Below are 16,516 nucleotides of genomic sequence, written 5' to 3' on the forward strand. Positions count from 1 at the left end.
ACCCACATGGGTGATTAGAGGGTTAGAACCTTAAGATCCACCGCACAGACTTGAGCTAACAAAGTAAATGATAGCACTAGTAGGTTGCCATCCTGTATGTAGACAAGCACTAGAAGGGGATGAGAGACACACTTTCCCAGTGGGTTTCACTTTTGCACATATTTGCTGACAGCAAAGAAAAGGGGAGACTTGGGAATCTTGGCTTCCATTCCAGGCTCTGGAAGGCAGTGTGTCTAGTGGGGACAGACTGTTCTACCCATTTCCTATAAGCCTGACCCCTTGTGCCCCACCCTCTCCAACCTGTCCCTGCCTTGTCTGTTTCGCACACCTGGCTTCTTGTCTTAGTCCCAGTCTCCTTGGCCAGCCAGTCCCAATCTCTCTCCAGATTCATTGTCTGAGTCTCAATTTATTCCACAACTCGGTCTCCCTCCACTGTATTCACGCAGCCAGTCCCAGTTCCTCACCCTCATGCCCAGCTCCTTGTCCCCAGTCTCCTTGCCCAGTCAGTCCCAGTTTCTCTTTCCTGGCTTCTCATCCAAACTCTCTCCCTCACCTCACTAGTTCCCAGTCACAGTCTTCATCCCCAGGCTCCTCATCCAATCTCCCTCACCCACTCCCTAGCTCTTTGTCCCAGTTCTCCCTCTGCACCCTAGCTCCTTGTCAGATCTGTCTCATCCCTCCCATCTCCCTCCACTGGTTCCTAGTCCCAGTCTCCCCCCAAGCTGTGTCCAAACTCGATTTCCCCTCCATCAGCCAAATGACTTACAGTCCCCCCTCTTGGTCTCTCACCAGTTTCCAGTCCCATTCTTTCCCCCACAGCTCCCAACCAATTAGCCTCTTCCTCTGTGGCTCCTGTCCCAGCTTTCCCACCAAATTAGTCCCAGGATCCCCCACTCCAACTCCCTGTCCCAGTTTCTCTCCCTTCTCCAGCCCCAGTCTCAACAGACTCCTTGTTCTCTCCCCCGTGTCCCACGTTTATCCCCTCTGCATTTGAATCAGATTACTTCCTCCCTCACAGTGCCTGGGCGCAAGTAGCGTGGCCATTGAGAGCACAGGACAGACGCTCCCTGGTCTGACTTCCAGTGCCTGGCCCCACCCTTGTCCAGAGGGGCAGGGGGAGCAGCCATTACAGGAAAGGTCCGGGTTCTCCCATGTAACCCTGGGTGTGGAGCATACTCAGTCTCACTGTGGGAATGGCTTTGGTGCATACTCTAGGTCATCACTAGGAGCTGAGAGGTTCAAACATGCTTGGTGAGGGCAGAATTCAGAGATTTTAGCTGCTGTGGAGCATATGCAAACTGTGATTTTTCAAAAACTTATAACGTGGGCAGATTTTCACAGGAATGCAAAAGGCACATCCCTTAAGAAAGGCCACTCACTTCCAAATTTCAAGTCCTTGCTCCAAAGAGATCTCAAGGATTTTTTAGCATGGCAAAACAGCATATTTTTCCCTTGCTTCATTCTCAGAAACAGCTGAATTCCCCAAAAATGCCAGAGACAAACACCCAGCCTTGAAAATTTAAACCCAAACAGTTGAAGTTTCACAGAGATGTATGCAACTGAAAACAGGGTCTTACAATGGAAAAATCAGGCAACCTTAATAACAGGCAGTGCCACCAGCCCCACCTATAATAATAATAATAATAATTAATAATAACCAGCTAGAGATTTGTAAATTATAAAGTAGAGGAATGTGCAGATTACAAAGCCAAAAAATACAGCATTCTTAGCCTGTGACCAGATGTGTAAATGCAACACAGTGCTGAGCCATGTGTTAATATCTGTCCATGGGCTATGGGAAGGGGATTTTTCCCTTGCCTGAGATAGTTTCAGCAGTAACGAGTGGAGGCAGATTCCTCCAGATGAAGCTGATTGAGGGCATGAAAAAAATCTATTGGGATCAATTAATGACCTGGATTCGAATTAAGGAGCCTATTTCCTCTCTTTTTTGGAGAGTTTGTAACACTTGACTCTCATCCGAGTAGCTGAGGCTACTGTGAGCAGGAGAAGCGTCTTTTTGTTACCAACCTGAGAAACTGTTGTTCTGTTCGTTACAGAGCTATTTGTTTTTTTTGATGGGCTGATGATAAAAGAGTAGGGGTGGATGAACTTGTGCCTAATTTTCAGCCCATTTAAACTTGAATGATATAAGCTTTGTGTTCCTTAGGGAAAATGGGAACTGAGAGAAGAGGGGGGGAATGTAATGATGAAATTCAAGCAGAAAGTGGTCAGAGTGAAAAACAAATATAGAGAAACTAGTGGAGGAAGAGCAGAGAGGAACAGAGAAATTCTAATGAAAAATGAATATCCCACGTAGAACATCTATGCCACTTGTGACAGCCTAGCATTGGGACAGAGGAGAATGATGGAAATGCAGGGCTGGAAGGGGCCTGAAGAGGTCATCTAGTCCTGCCCAACTGCCCTAGGGCAGGATCAAGTAAACCTAGACCACCCCTGACAGGTGTTCCTCCAGCCTCTTCTTAAAAATCTATGTTGTGGATTCCACAGCCACCCTTAGAAGCCTATTCCAGAGTTTAAGTATCTTTATACTTAGACAGTGTTTCATAATGTCTTTTTTGCTGCACACTAAGCAAATTACTTGACCTACCTTTGGTGGACATGGAGGCCAACTGATCATTGTTCTATATAACAGCCCTTGGATATTTGAAGACTGTTGTCAGGTCATCCCTAAGTCGTCTTTTCTCAAGACGAAACATGCCTAGTTTTTTTAACCTTTTCTCAACCTTTTCTCATAGGTCAGGTTTTCTAAAGTTTTTATCATTTTAATTGCTCTCCTGTAGATTCTGTCCAATTTGTCCACATCTTTCTTAAATTGTGGCGCACAGACCTGGACACAGTACTCCAGCTGAGGCTCCTACCCACAGTGCTGAGTAAGGCAGAAAAATTACATCATGTGTCTTCAATACAACACTCCTATTAATATATCCCAGAATGATACTAACCGTTTTTGTAACTGCATCATATTGTTCATATTCAATTTGTGATCCACTATAACTCTCAGATCCTTTTCAGCAGTAGTACTGCCTAGACAGTTATTCCCCATTTTGTGTGTTTCTTTTTTTTAAATTCCTAAATGTAGTACTTTGCACTTGTCTTTATTAAATTTCATCTTGTTGATTTCAGGCCATTTCTCCAATTTGTCATGTTGGTTTTTTCAATTCTAATCCTATCCTACAAAGTGCTAGCAACTCCTCCCAGATTGGCATCATCTTCAAATTTTATAAACATGCTCTTCACTCCGTTATCTAAGTCATTAATGAAAATATTGAATAGTACCGGACCCAGGGATTGACCCCTGTGAAACCTCACTAGATACGTTCCCGCACACTCTCGCCATTTTATAGTGATCCGTTGATAACTACTCTTTGAGAATGATCTTTTAACCAGTTTTTCACCCACCTTATACTGTACTAATTTAATCTAGATCTCATTTTCCCTAGTTTTTTATGAGAATGTCATGTTGGACTGTACTATCCATAATACATAGGATGGGTTTTATTTTAGCGAGGTAAAAAGGACATTTTATATTATCTGAATTGTGTTTATAGGGAAGAAATAGGTTAAAATGGGAGAATTTGGGGGAATGGAAATTACTTTTATGAACCCCGCAAATGTTTGAGAGGTTTACAACCCTCATATTCTACAAATATGGTTATTTCCATCCTTTCCTTCTCTATCTCTGGCTTCCCCCTCCCTTGGTTCCCCCCCCCATAAAAGAATATTAAAAATCTGGACATATTCATGCATTTCTTTGCTGGCTGATGCACATAGAGGGAAGATGATGATGAAACTATTATTCTAAAGTAATAGACCTTCACAGTCATTAGAGTAACAATCCAAGCCAGCCTTTTAATTAAATGTATACATAAGCAAAGTGTTTTGTCCTTGTGGAATTGCAGAATCTTTTACATGTAAGGAAGTGTAGTATTGATAAAGCTGCAGTGCTGGGAGTTAGGAGATCAAGATTCTGGCTCAGATTTTTGGTGCTCAACCTGAGACAAGTACTATAACCTCACAGTACCTCAGTTTCCCCATCTTTAAAACAGGGGTAATATTTCTACACTCCAGAGCGTTATATTGTGGGTTAATTCATTAATGTTTGTATATAAAGCACTCGGATAATATTAAGAAATGCAAAGCAGTAATATATATTAAACAGCAACATTTTGAATTTCAGTGTGGTGTTTTTTGACCAGTGAACATGAAAGAGACCTGTAGTAGAAATGCACATTATTTTTGCTACAAAGAAGCAACCCAATTTTTCTCTCATATTCATGCAGTTCCCATTAAAATCAATTGGTGGTAATGCTTATATATCTGAGGGCAGAACTGGGCCCATATATCCTAGTCTTGACAAGCCAGTTACTCTTTGAGAATGGGAAATGGATGCATTCAACCTTTGTGCACACTTTTACCCTCCTATAAATATAATACACTCCAATAAACCTGATAACCAAACTCTCCTGTGTCCAAAAAGGGAGTGCTGCTTGCCTTTTATTCTCCTTTAACAACATGAAAAGCAGGGATATGTGGCATTCACACAATGGCAGAATACAGACCTAATGTTTTTTCTTTTCTTCTATTTGTCTGTCACTTTCAGAAACCTTGCATTAAAAACAAATGATGACTTTATTATCTAACCGGTCCCAAATGGAATGTACTTTCCAGTACATTAACAGCATACAGTTTGGCACTGTTTGCAGGTTTTGGTCATATGAAGCTGGAACATTAAAAGTTTTCACACTGAAGTTCACTTGCACCTCAGAAAGGAGGGAGTAGGCTTGAGGGGAAAGGAGATCATTTTCTAACTTTTTTTGGCGGAGGGAAGGGGTTGGAATTGGAGGTGTCAAACTGTAGGGTGCCCTCTGGGAGTGTGGTTGCCTAACTGTGCTGTTTTTCAGCCTTTACGTTCTCTTTCAAATGGCAAATCAAAAAGCCCCTTCACCTCTGACAAGATGAAGAGGAAAACAAATGCTTTCAAAGGTTTTGGAGGCCTGTTGGCTAATTTGGAAAACAGCTACTCCCACCATTGAAAAGCATTTAGCTACATTAATTACAAAATCCAGTCCAAATGGCAATACAATACATGGAGGTTGTCTGGGGTCCCCACCGTGACTTAATTTAAATAGAAAGCCTTATTCACAAGGATGCTCTTTCAAAAACATGTTCTCAGGGCAGCTTAAACTCATTCAATATCTATCTTGTTACGTAGCTCCCATTCCCAGAGTACTCCAAGCATTTCTTCTCACGTCACTTCTGTGAGATAGGGAAGGATCATTAGTCCTGTTTTACAGATGAACAATTGAGGCACAGAGAAATAAAGTGTTTTGCCCAACACCACACAAGAAAGTCTGTGGAAGAAAAGGGAATTGAAGCTCTTGAGTCCCTGTCCGTTGTTTTAATCCTAGGATCATCCTGCTACACCAAAGGGCAGGCTGGTTCCTCCAAGCTACTGACTGCCTCTTGTGAGGTGCCAAGTGCTCTCAACACCCATTCAAGTAGGCCCCTCAGTGGAAGTCATCAGTGCTCAGCACCTTTCAAGATAGGGCCCACGATTATTTAGCATAGATGAGCCTTGTGCCAAGAATGGACATCTGGGAACCGCTAACCTGGGTCTTTTGATATTACTGGATGGGGGCAGAAAATCAGCATGACTGTTCTGTCTCCTTAAGGCAGTTCACATAGCCCTGTGTTACCCATTGTGTTTTTCAGCTACACTAAGCTTGTTTTGCAGCCATCCACATCTGATACTATATATCAAGCTTTCCATAACTCTTTGGAAATACTCTTAATTCAGGATTGGGTTAATTTGATCATGTGCTAAAACCCAAAGAAGTCGCTCTAAATATACTATAATGGCAGCGTCTCTGACTGCAATTATAGTGTCTTTAACTGTAAGCTGTATTTATGATTAGATGTAGCTGAGCTTTTTCTCTTCCCCCTTTGAATTAAACTTTCTCATAAAAGTCCTTTTTCTGTGGTGCTAATTTGACAAAATGCTGCCGTAACTTTCATTTTGTCTCCAGCTGAGAGAGTGACTGCGGAGGAATAATTATATGTTGGGGCCTCAGCTCAGTGGAACATTAAAGTCAGTAGGTGAGGAGTTGCTGCACCCCAGGCTTTGCCCTTGCATGGATCTCTGCTAATCTACATAAGGAATATAGAGAGCAGCGTTCTGGAGCTATGCACGTTTGCTCTTTCTAGCTTGGCTAAAAACTCAGCAGTGCTATAATTTTCAGCACCTCTTACTGTATGAGAAAAGCAACCTAAAGTTTATCATGTTCTTTCCCGAATGAAAAATAGTGTGTGAGAAAATGCCATTGCTAATGTTTATCCAGCATGTAAAACACAATATCAGAATAAATCTTATGTTTGTCTTGGATTCTAGCCAAAACAGAACTGTCAACAAAAGAAAAAGCTAAAGGGTAGGGAGGGAGGGTTTAAAAAGAAATTAAAGGCTCTTTTGTTTTCTTTTGCTAAAGACTGTCATGTGAAAAGTAGTTTTAAGCATATGTATATGTCACGTGAGCTACTGGAAACCCCTAGATCTTCCCCTCACGCAAGACACACACACTTGTATTTTGAAACCATGATCATTTCAAGAAAAGCCCTAATATTTGTATATGGACACTGGAAAGTTTTTTGGGGGAAGGAGAATGAATCTTGTTAGAATTAAGAAATACACAAAAAATTGCACCTTCCCTAAAGCCTTATGCTTAAGAGAAAAATAATAATAGTACAGTACTTTCATTTCCAAAGCACTGTACAAGCAACTAATTTTCTTTGTAACACTCCTATGAGTTAGGTATTGTTATCTCAGTTTTACAGCTAGGGAAACTGAGGCACAGAGATTAGGAAGCAGACAATACTCTATCACTGCACAAGTACACAGAGAAATTGGGAAGAAATCCCTGCCCATTCTGTGCCTATTAAGGGGAAGTAATAATTTAGCTGTAAGGGCCAAATCCAGCATCTTGGAAAGGCTCTTACTGATTTCAGTGAGAGATGGATTGGATTCTACACAACATCCCTGAGACCACACAGTGAGTCCATACTATAGCTAGAATTGTACCTCAAGACTTTCTGGTTCCTAGCCCCTGAGCACAATCCACTAGACTTTATCTGTAATGCCACTTTCCTATGTATTTTAGGAGACTGAATGAACACTATCAGAATAAAACATAAGTTACTCTCCGGGGCACTCTGCAACAAAAAATTAAAATTTCTGTGCCCTGAAAAAAAAAATCTGTGTACAATATTGCAAAATTCTGCAAAATTCTGCAGATTTAATTTTTCAAAATAACACTACATAATCACATCATTTTGGTAATTTATTCCAAAATACCTGTAAGCAAGTATGTCTGTAACAATACAGATACACACAAAAATTCCCCCAGGAGTAGAGAGTTAAAGAAACCCCCTATGACAAACCAGTTCCTGTTTCTCCGCTCCCTTCCCCCCTGAGCCTAGCCAGTGGGCCAGACACCCACAACCCACCCCCCGCAGAGCCTAGCCGTGGTCCCTACCCCCAGCCAATATATCTAAATCCCCTCCCCCAGCCCAGATATCCGCACCCTCCCGAAACCAAGCCGTGGGGCTCCCCCCTTGCCCAGATACCTGCACCTCTTTCCCCTCAGAGCCCAGCTGTGCCCCCACAGCCCAGACACCCGCCTCTCTCTTCCCCTCCCCCGAGCACAGGGATCCAGAGGGAAAAACAGTCTGATGCTCGGTCCCCGGCTTGCACACACTTTCCTGTGCACCGCCCTCTCCTTCCCTCAGGGCATGCTGGGAACTGCAGCTGCCAGGAACCCTTTAGCTCCCTCCCCCTCTCCTCCGCAGTGTCTCTTAGGGGTGGGGGCTGGGCTCTGCCAGGTCCAGTGGCCCCTAATGGCTGCCAGCTGCACTGCAGCCCATTTCTGTGGGGAAAAGGAAATTCTGCCTCCACAACATTAATTTCTGTAAAATTCTGCATTGCGCAGCGGCCTAGAATTCCCCCAGGAGTAATAAGGTTTTTGGGGTGGGGGGAGGGAGTATACATAAAACGGGAAGAAATAGTTTGGACTCTGGGGTCAAGAGGATGAGAGAACAAACAGCACATGACAGGTATTAATCATGAGGTTTAGTGCACTGCTGGAATTTGCGTAGATACTACGGTGATGAGCACAGTATGAGAACCCACACATAATAGAACTCTGCACTGCGTGTGGATAACAGCTCCTTGCTTAGGCCTGGTCCAGCAAAGAGCTTAGATAGTTCGGTAACTTTTCTCAAATAATTAATTCCATTTACTTCATGTTTTTTGTAAGATTGGGGCCTTGCATCCTCTGGCTTCTGCACTGGAACCTTCACTTCTTCAGCCTGTAGATCAGATGAGAATGAACCTGTCTCTTCTTGCTCCCTTGCCTTTCCATAGGTCTGTTGACAAGAAAACTCAGGTTAACATAAGCATTCCAATGTGACTGATGAGTAACACATGTAGGGCCTGATCCCAGGTGGTACTGAGCATCTTCAGCTCCCATTGGCTTCGGTGGATGATCAGCACTTCCTAAGATCTGGCCCATTGTGTTGTTGAAGCAATGTATATATACCGTTTGCAGTCTGTTTCCTATATAACATTTTGGTTTGTCAGTTCTTTCTCTCTGTATTTAAACAATAGATTTTGGTTACTGGATTTGATCCCAATTCAGCACGGCACTTAAACATTGCTTTCAGATGGACTTACATGCCTGCTTGCTTAAAGTTAAGCAGGTGTTAAAGTGCTATGTTTTAACTTGATTATTATTCAGCACATGGTCAAATGCTTCGCTGAGCTGGTGTCTTTGGCAATGGCAAACATCTGAAAAATGTTCTGGGGCTTATTTATTTATGTATTGGCATGGACTGGGGGCTTGATTCTGATCTCACTTATACCAATTTATTTATATAACTTCAGGGGAGTTACTTCTGATTTACGCTGGTGTAAGTAAGAGGAGAGTCAGGCTCAAGGAATTTATCTGTGCATTTAAGCACAGAGCTGCAGGAATGCTGACACAGTGAAGCGAGAAAGTAGAGGTGAACTTTAAAAGACATTGATTCTATGGATGTGATATTTTTATTCAGTTCATTCTGAAGTCAGTAGGGGAAACTTATATAACAAAATGGCATAGAAAGTAAAATGTGTTGTAATAAGTTAATTAAGTCAACAACAGAAACAGGAGAACAACCCCAAAAAATAATTCAGAGGTCTATTTCAACGGGCAATAGCAAAAGGACTTTTTGCAGCCCAAGTTCAATAAATGAAAACAAAATGGCTTCAGGTAGATTCTCATAAGGACATAAGAGTTTAGGGTCCGACCATGATCCATCTTGCCCAGTATCCTGTCTCGTTTGGGCCCATATCAGAGCTTCATGGAGTATATACAGAACAAGGCAATTATGGAGTGATCAACCCCTGTCTTCCACTCCCAAATTCTGGTAGTCAGAGATTTAGGGTCACCCCAAACTTTGGGTTGCATCCCTGACCCTCTGGGTTAGTAGCCATTGATGGACCTACCCTCCATGAACTTATCCAGTTCTTTTTAAAAACTCAGTTATACTTTTGGCTTTCACAACGTCACATGGCAATGAGTTCCACAAGTTAGTTGAGGAAATACTTTTTCACTATTAAACCTGCTATCTGTTAATTTCATTGGGTGACTCTTGGCTTTTGGGTTGTGTAAAAGGGTAAATAACACTTCTCTATTCACTTTTCCCGCACCATTTATGATATTATAGACCTCTATCATATCCCCTCCCTTAGTCATCTCTTTTCTAAGCTGAAGAGTCCTAATTGTTTTAGTCTATTATTTAGTCTATTGTAAGATGTTCCATACCCTTAATCTTCTTTGTTGCCCTTCTCCCTTTTCCATTTCCACTGTATTCTTTTTGAGAAGGAGTGACCACAACTGGACACAGTATTAGAGGTGTGGGTGTCTAGTCTTATGTCTTTTTTTCTACCGCTTCTGAATGGTTCCTAACATTCTGTTATCCTTTTTGACCACGGCTGCACACTGAGCTGAACTTTTCAGAGAACTATCCACGGTGACGCCCAAATCTCTCTCTTGAGTGATAACAGCTAATTTAGAACCCACTGAAACTCAGAAGGCCTGTTTTGAGGAAGTGCTGAGTGCCTATTAATTATAACTGCAGTTGAGGTTCCTTGGCACTCAGCAGTACTCTGCAGGATTGGGCCCCTGCAGTCTGACTCAAACACAGACAACAACATTCAGACTTATATGATTTGCTGAACAGTTTTACTTGAAGCAGTACATTTTATTGTATGTATGAGGACCTCCCAGAAGGAAGCATGTTCAAGGATGGGTTTGAGTGAGAAGGTTCACACTATTAGGGACAGAAGGAAAGGGAAAGAGTTTCAAGAATAAGACTGGGGCATGGAAGATGGCACAAAGATGGAAGAGGAGAATAGTATAAATTGAACATACAGGAAGGAGGAGGGTTTGGAGGAGCGTAGGTAGTGGGTGGGGGAGCAAATGGAAACAGAGCAGATGTGGACAGGAGCTAGTTGTACAGTGTCTGGATGAGGATAAGAAGTTTGACAGGCAAACAGAAGCTAGTGAAAGGATTTGAGAGTGGCTGGAGCAGGAAATTATTTTGTCAGTAGCCTAAGCACAAGGACAAATCCTAACTGGGATGTCACAGACTGGCAAGTTATGACTTAAAGTGAGGAATAAGGAGAAGGAATAAACAAACGCCTAGGCAGGAGTGGCCAACCTGAGCCTGAGAAGGAGCCAGAATTTACCAATGTACATTTCCAAAGAGCCACAGTAATAAGTCAGCAGCCCCCCATCAGCTCCACCCTTCCCCCATCCCCGCCACTCTCAGCGCCTCCCACCCACTGGCAGCCCTGCCAATCAGCACCTCCCGCTCCCTCCCTGCACCTCCCAATCAGCTGTTTCCTGGCATGCAGGAGGCTCTGGGGGCGGGAGGGAGAAGCGAGAGCATGGCAGGCTGAGGGGAGGGAGTGGGAAGGGATGGAGTGGGGGAAGGGCCTGTGGCAGAGCCAGAGGTTGAGCAGTGAGCACCCCTGACCCACTGGAAAGTTGGCGCCTGTAGCTCCAGCCCCAGAGTCAGTGACTATACAAGGAGCCGCATATTAACTTCTGAAGAGCCGCATGTGGCTCCAGAGCCACAGGTTGGCCACACCTGTCCTAGAGTGAAATCCTGGGTCCACTGATGTCAGTGGCAAGATTCCCACTGACCTCAGTGGGGTCAGGATTCCACCTCTAAGGAACAAAGATCTTGTTCTCACACAAATATCTCTGGTAATTAAAAAAAAAAAAAACAATTGAAGAAAATATGAGAGACCTGATTCTGATTTCACACTGATTTTAAACCATTGCATAACTTCATTGAAACCAGGGGTGTTACTGTTGATTATACTGTTATATTTGAGTGAATAATCAGGCTTATAATTAATATGGTTAGAACTGTCTCCAAAGAGATTAGTTACTCCTTTTTCCTCCCCTCAGAATGAAAAATGGATGTTTAACAGACCTTAATTGTATTTATTTTTTATTGCAATCCATATGTATGTAGATTGTGTGCACAATACATGTAGCAGCCTGCTCTAAAATAACACAGATATGCAAACAATTTCCATTTGGGCACTCTCCTTTGTACAGACTTCACAGTGAAACCAAGCCATTTCTTTGTGACAAGCTTTATTAATCCTAATCTTTTGATCACCAGCACACTGAGAAACTACAAAGATCCCACAGTGCAAAGATACTTTAATAAGAGACGTGGTTGTGTCAGTATGGTGTGTGCCTGTAGCTCTGCATGGGTTTTGTTCTTTGGGGGGGGGTGCTGCACATCTACAATGAAACCAAAGGGGTTGAAATGAGAATGGATTTCAGAGTGACAATGCAAAAATAACCCCACCATTTTTTTCTTTCAATTAGTAGCAGAGATGAAGAAACGACTGCAGCTAAGAATGACAATGAGGATGTATTCACTGCTGCACGACTCCAACAGACTTTGGCTGAACTGGATGAAGATTTAGAAGGTAGGGAACTGTGTCAGCTACAGAAGTTGCAAGGCATGGCAAAAATATACAGAGTCAGTTTCTGCCCTGTGCATGTGCAAGGTTCTCATGGAAGTCACTGGGAGCTACACGTATATCTGTGAGCAAAATTTTACCCACACTATACAATTCTGCTACTCCAACCCATATTGTTTTGCTGCTAGATCAAATCAGTATCCTTAGACTGCTATTATCTATTTATCCAGTTATTTATATGGACATCACTGTATATGAGTGCCTGCTACCAGAAAGCTAGCACTTTATGGGCCACATTTGCTGCTGGCATATTTTCACTGACTTCAGTGGAAGTAGAGAATTTGGCACGATGTTTGTGATCAATGTGCCATATGTAGTTTGCAATTTTGTAGCCAGATCCTATCATTTTATACCACACAAACTGCGTATATTTCATCAGGATCAAATGGAGAAGGGGGGATGTTTTCTGTGTGATATTTCAACTGCATTCCTAAATGTAGTTTAAAGTTAGAACTCTAAATCCTGACCAGAATAGATAAAAAGAGACTAAATGTCTTCACAAAGAAATACCCTGCTTCCTAACCACCTGTGATAAATCAAAATATCACACAATTATTTGTTTGATGCAAAATGATGTAAACCCTTCTTTAAACCTCATAATTTTGCAGCATCTTAGAATGCAGTGGGCCTATTATGATCTCATTTATGGGAGGTTTATACCTTTGCAAGTCCATTAAGTTGAGTGTAGTCACTCTTGATTTACACCAAAGTAATTGAAAGAAGAAATAAACCCCAATAGCTCCTTTCACAGTGAAATTGTTACATTCCTGGATGATGATGAGAGGGCGGGATGGTAGAAAAAGAAATGTAAGTTCAGTTTCGTTGTTGGCTTGCTTGAGGTAGTCCCTCAGACAGACTGTTTTTATTAACCAGGTTTGAAAATCATAATTGAGAGATGTTTGCCATTTTTCTGAAATACTCCTTTGGAATATTGTGGTGAAGTATTTGTCACTGAGACATTTGTGAAAGTTAAGGTATAAACAATAGACTAAATTCTACCCTCAACTACACATTTGAGATTCCCATTGGCCACATCAGGAGGTGTGTACGCACAATAGGCTGATGGTAATCATCAACCAGACAGTAAAATGTATGCAGATACTGCTTTTTCTTACCACAGGAACACGTATGGAAACTTGTGAACAGGTATGTCATAAGTTATGTAAGTGTGATCAAAATCCTGATTTGTTGATTGTCTAAACTATCTTTGAGTAATTGACAGTGATGTTGCACGTATCTGACAATTAGTGAAAGTTTTTGTTTATATTTTTGCAGCAATGGAAGGTATACGTTATGAAGCAGATAATGACTCTGTATCAAACCACACAAATGGGGCATCCAGCCCGCATTTCAGTGATGCAGACACTGCTCAAGATGCTGCCTTTGTTGTTCCAGTAACAATTATAGATGAGATTCTGGATATTAACGCAGTAGGTCCAATTGAAGATGAAGAGAATGCATTACTCCCTAACGCAGATGATGAAGATATCTCAGCTGATTCCATTAATTTAGGGAACTTTACAAATAATAACAGTGCAGGGTCTTTTGATAAAAAACATGTAGATGGTGGGTCTTGGAGTATATCCATGGACTTAATTCACCAACAGTCCTCTGACGATGTATCTAAACCCCTGCCCGTAGAACAGAGGCGAGAGATGTTTGAATCTCTTACATCCTCGTTTGAAAAGAGAAATGAAAACAACCTGGGACTGGAAAACACCTATAAAGATGGTGTTAGTTCTGAGGAATGCAAACCCATGCTGATTTCTTCTCACCTCAAGCCTAAGACTCAAATCCACATAGCAAGCGAGAAAACAAATCCATTTAATGAACAAAATAGTCAGGAAAGATTCTTGAACAAAATGAAAACAGAATTGGAATTCAAGCCCCCATCAACCAAAACAACTGAGGAGAAAGAAGATATCCTATCACCACCTCTGTGGGGTCATCGTGCCCCTAGTTCTGTAACAAGCTATGAACCTAAAGTAGGTCTGACAACCTTTAAAGTTGTCCCTCCCAAACCTGAAATAAAATACTTCGATAGAGGTAATTCCTTCTCCACTGGTGCCATTAAGATAGATGACCTAGGCAACCTGATGATTCCAAATGCTGGTAAGAAGAACATGTCAGATATTTCTTCCAGTGAAACTGAGGAACCTCTTATTGGGAGAGTAAAGGAATTCTGGAGGTCAAACTCTTCAGGAAAACAATCTGACAATTCTATAGAACATAATTCTAAAAAGTCAATAGTCAATGTGAGCGCCAAACCCTTTAATTCAAAATCTGAAAGCAAACCTTTCTCTCTAACAGATCCAAAACCTATACCATCACAACCAGTTACTTCAAATGTGGCTGAAAGGCATTTTGAGCTCGAAAGAATCAAGCCACCTGTGCCAGCCACACAGTCTCAGGTAAAAACTTTAGTGTCCCCAACAATTACCAAGGATAAGACAGAGTTCCCATTTCTAAAGCCTTATAAAAGAACGTCAAGCCATTACGTTGCCTCTGCCATTGCAAAACGCCTAGATCCACTTACGTTTAAGACTGATTTGATAGAGAAGCATGATAAAGAGGAGAATAATCATGAAGAAAAATTGATAAAAACTGGAACAGAACCTCTCCCCAAAGGATGCATTATTATGGCCAAAAACAGCCCTATGGAAATAAAACCAGCAGAAATGAGAGACTCTTATTCAAATATTTTTACTTGCAGTCACACAGCATCAAATAGCAGGTTGATGCTTGGTGATAATTCTGCTGCGAAAAACAAAGCAGTGAACATCAGGTTACTGAATCAGACAACCCCTGTAGGTTTCTATAAACGGAGTATCAGTGTACCAACTAAATCTTCTTCAAAGGATAACAGGACTGCAGAAGGTGATCACAGTTTTAACAAGAAACATAGTATAGTTGATAAAAACACACATCCTTTGACTGATCAGAAATGTGAGAAGACGGACCATACTAATTCTTCCTCATCATTCACATCACCTGATCTCCCAGCACCTACATCCTCTTCCAGCTCATTGTTGAGGCCCACTAAATGGCATCCTGGTAACAATATACAAACTAATTCTTCGGAAGCCTTGTCAGAGCTAAATATTACGCCTGTGAATAACCACGTCATTTCTCAAAGGGATGAGAAGCCTGACAGTATAAATAAATCTGATGTCACTGTACAGACCGATATCTTTGGGCCAAAGAAGAAGTTTAAACCCATTGTCCAGAAACCAGTTCCAAAAGATACATCTCTGCACAGCACTTTAATGGAAGCCATTCAGACTGCAGGAGGAAAGGAAAAACTCCGAAAGGTAAAGTGGAGACTTCATTTAGGCCATGGAAACTGGAAAAAGCCTGTATTCACTGGAGTAGACAGCAGCCTATTTTATAACTGGTACTCTTGTTGATGAGCCGTAGTACACGTAGTATTTAAAAAATTTATAATAGCAAAATTCAGAACCAGGCCACTGGTTATTCCGCACGTACTGTATATTGTTATGCAACAGCATAGCCACTTGCACTAGTTAGAATAACCAGAGGAATACAGCTGTACAGTATAAAGAGAGGAGTAATTGAGGTTAACCTAAAAGCCTAACCTGTATTCCTGAAAGTTATATAAACATCGGAATGTGCAGTATATAGGAAACATTTAGCTACACGTCAATGAAAGATATACAGTTACTTTATATCATCGAGATTTATTATTTGTTAACTGCTGATACTGTGCTTGGTGTTCTGCACAGTACACAGAAGGCTTGATTCTGCATTCCTTTTTAACTCAGTGGGACCACTTGCTTGAGTAAGTAGTATCCATTATGAATAAGGGCTGCAGAATCAGGCCCAAAGGAAGCAAAGCTGCCTGGCCCACAGAGCTTAAAATACAGATATGTGCTCCGAACAATTTTAATAAAGTGTTTTCAAACTACCTTTAAGCAAATATCTAGTAACAACTTGATGGTGTCTATTTTGTTCATACTCTAGAGTTCAGACAGCATGATAAATGGAAGTCAGAAGAAATCCTCATATGCTGAGCCAGAGAATGAGCATTCAGCCCTGCTGGCAGCGATCAGAGGCCACAGTGGCACCTCAAGACTAAAAAAGGTAAGAAATAGATAAATAGGATCAGTGCTCTTCTCATTGGTTGTTCCTACTGAATGTGCTGGGTGCACGGTGACCTAGAGTGATGCAAAATAATTTGCATTGCAACAAGAAGACCTTAGAAAAAATTATGACAACAAAGGACAGGACTGTAATGTTTATGTGATGGGCCAAATTCTGCACTCAGCTATAGAACTTCATTGCCTCCACTAGAGTTGTACACTGGTAGCTGAGGGGAAAACATTTTTAATGTGATGGCTAACATTAAATCAAGGTAAACCCAAATTAGTTTAATATGGG

General features: G+C 41.7%; 1 protein-coding gene across 8 annotated transcripts in view; it reads left to right on the top strand.

Moving 5' to 3' along the window:
• COBL (cordon-bleu WH2 repeat protein) overlaps positions 1–16,516 on the top strand; it is a 268,039-nt gene that overhangs the window by 235,597 nt on the left and 15,926 nt on the right. For all 8 annotated transcript variants that reach the window (XM_045004528.1, XM_045004534.1, XM_045004533.1 and 5 more), the window contains 3 exons: positions 11,961–12,064; positions 13,394–15,429; positions 16,100–16,219. In XM_045004528.1, the coding sequence (XP_044860463.1) occupies positions 11,961–12,064; positions 13,394–15,429; positions 16,100–16,219 (2,260 nt within the window). The remainder of the gene's footprint in view (positions 1–11,960; positions 12,065–13,393; positions 15,430–16,099; positions 16,220–16,516) is intronic.

The sequence above is a fragment of the Mauremys mutica genome, chromosome 2 (assembly GCF_020497125.1).
Source record: "Mauremys mutica isolate MM-2020 ecotype Southern chromosome 2, ASM2049712v1, whole genome shotgun sequence".
NCBI lineage: Eukaryota > Metazoa > Chordata > Testudines > Geoemydidae > Mauremys > Mauremys mutica.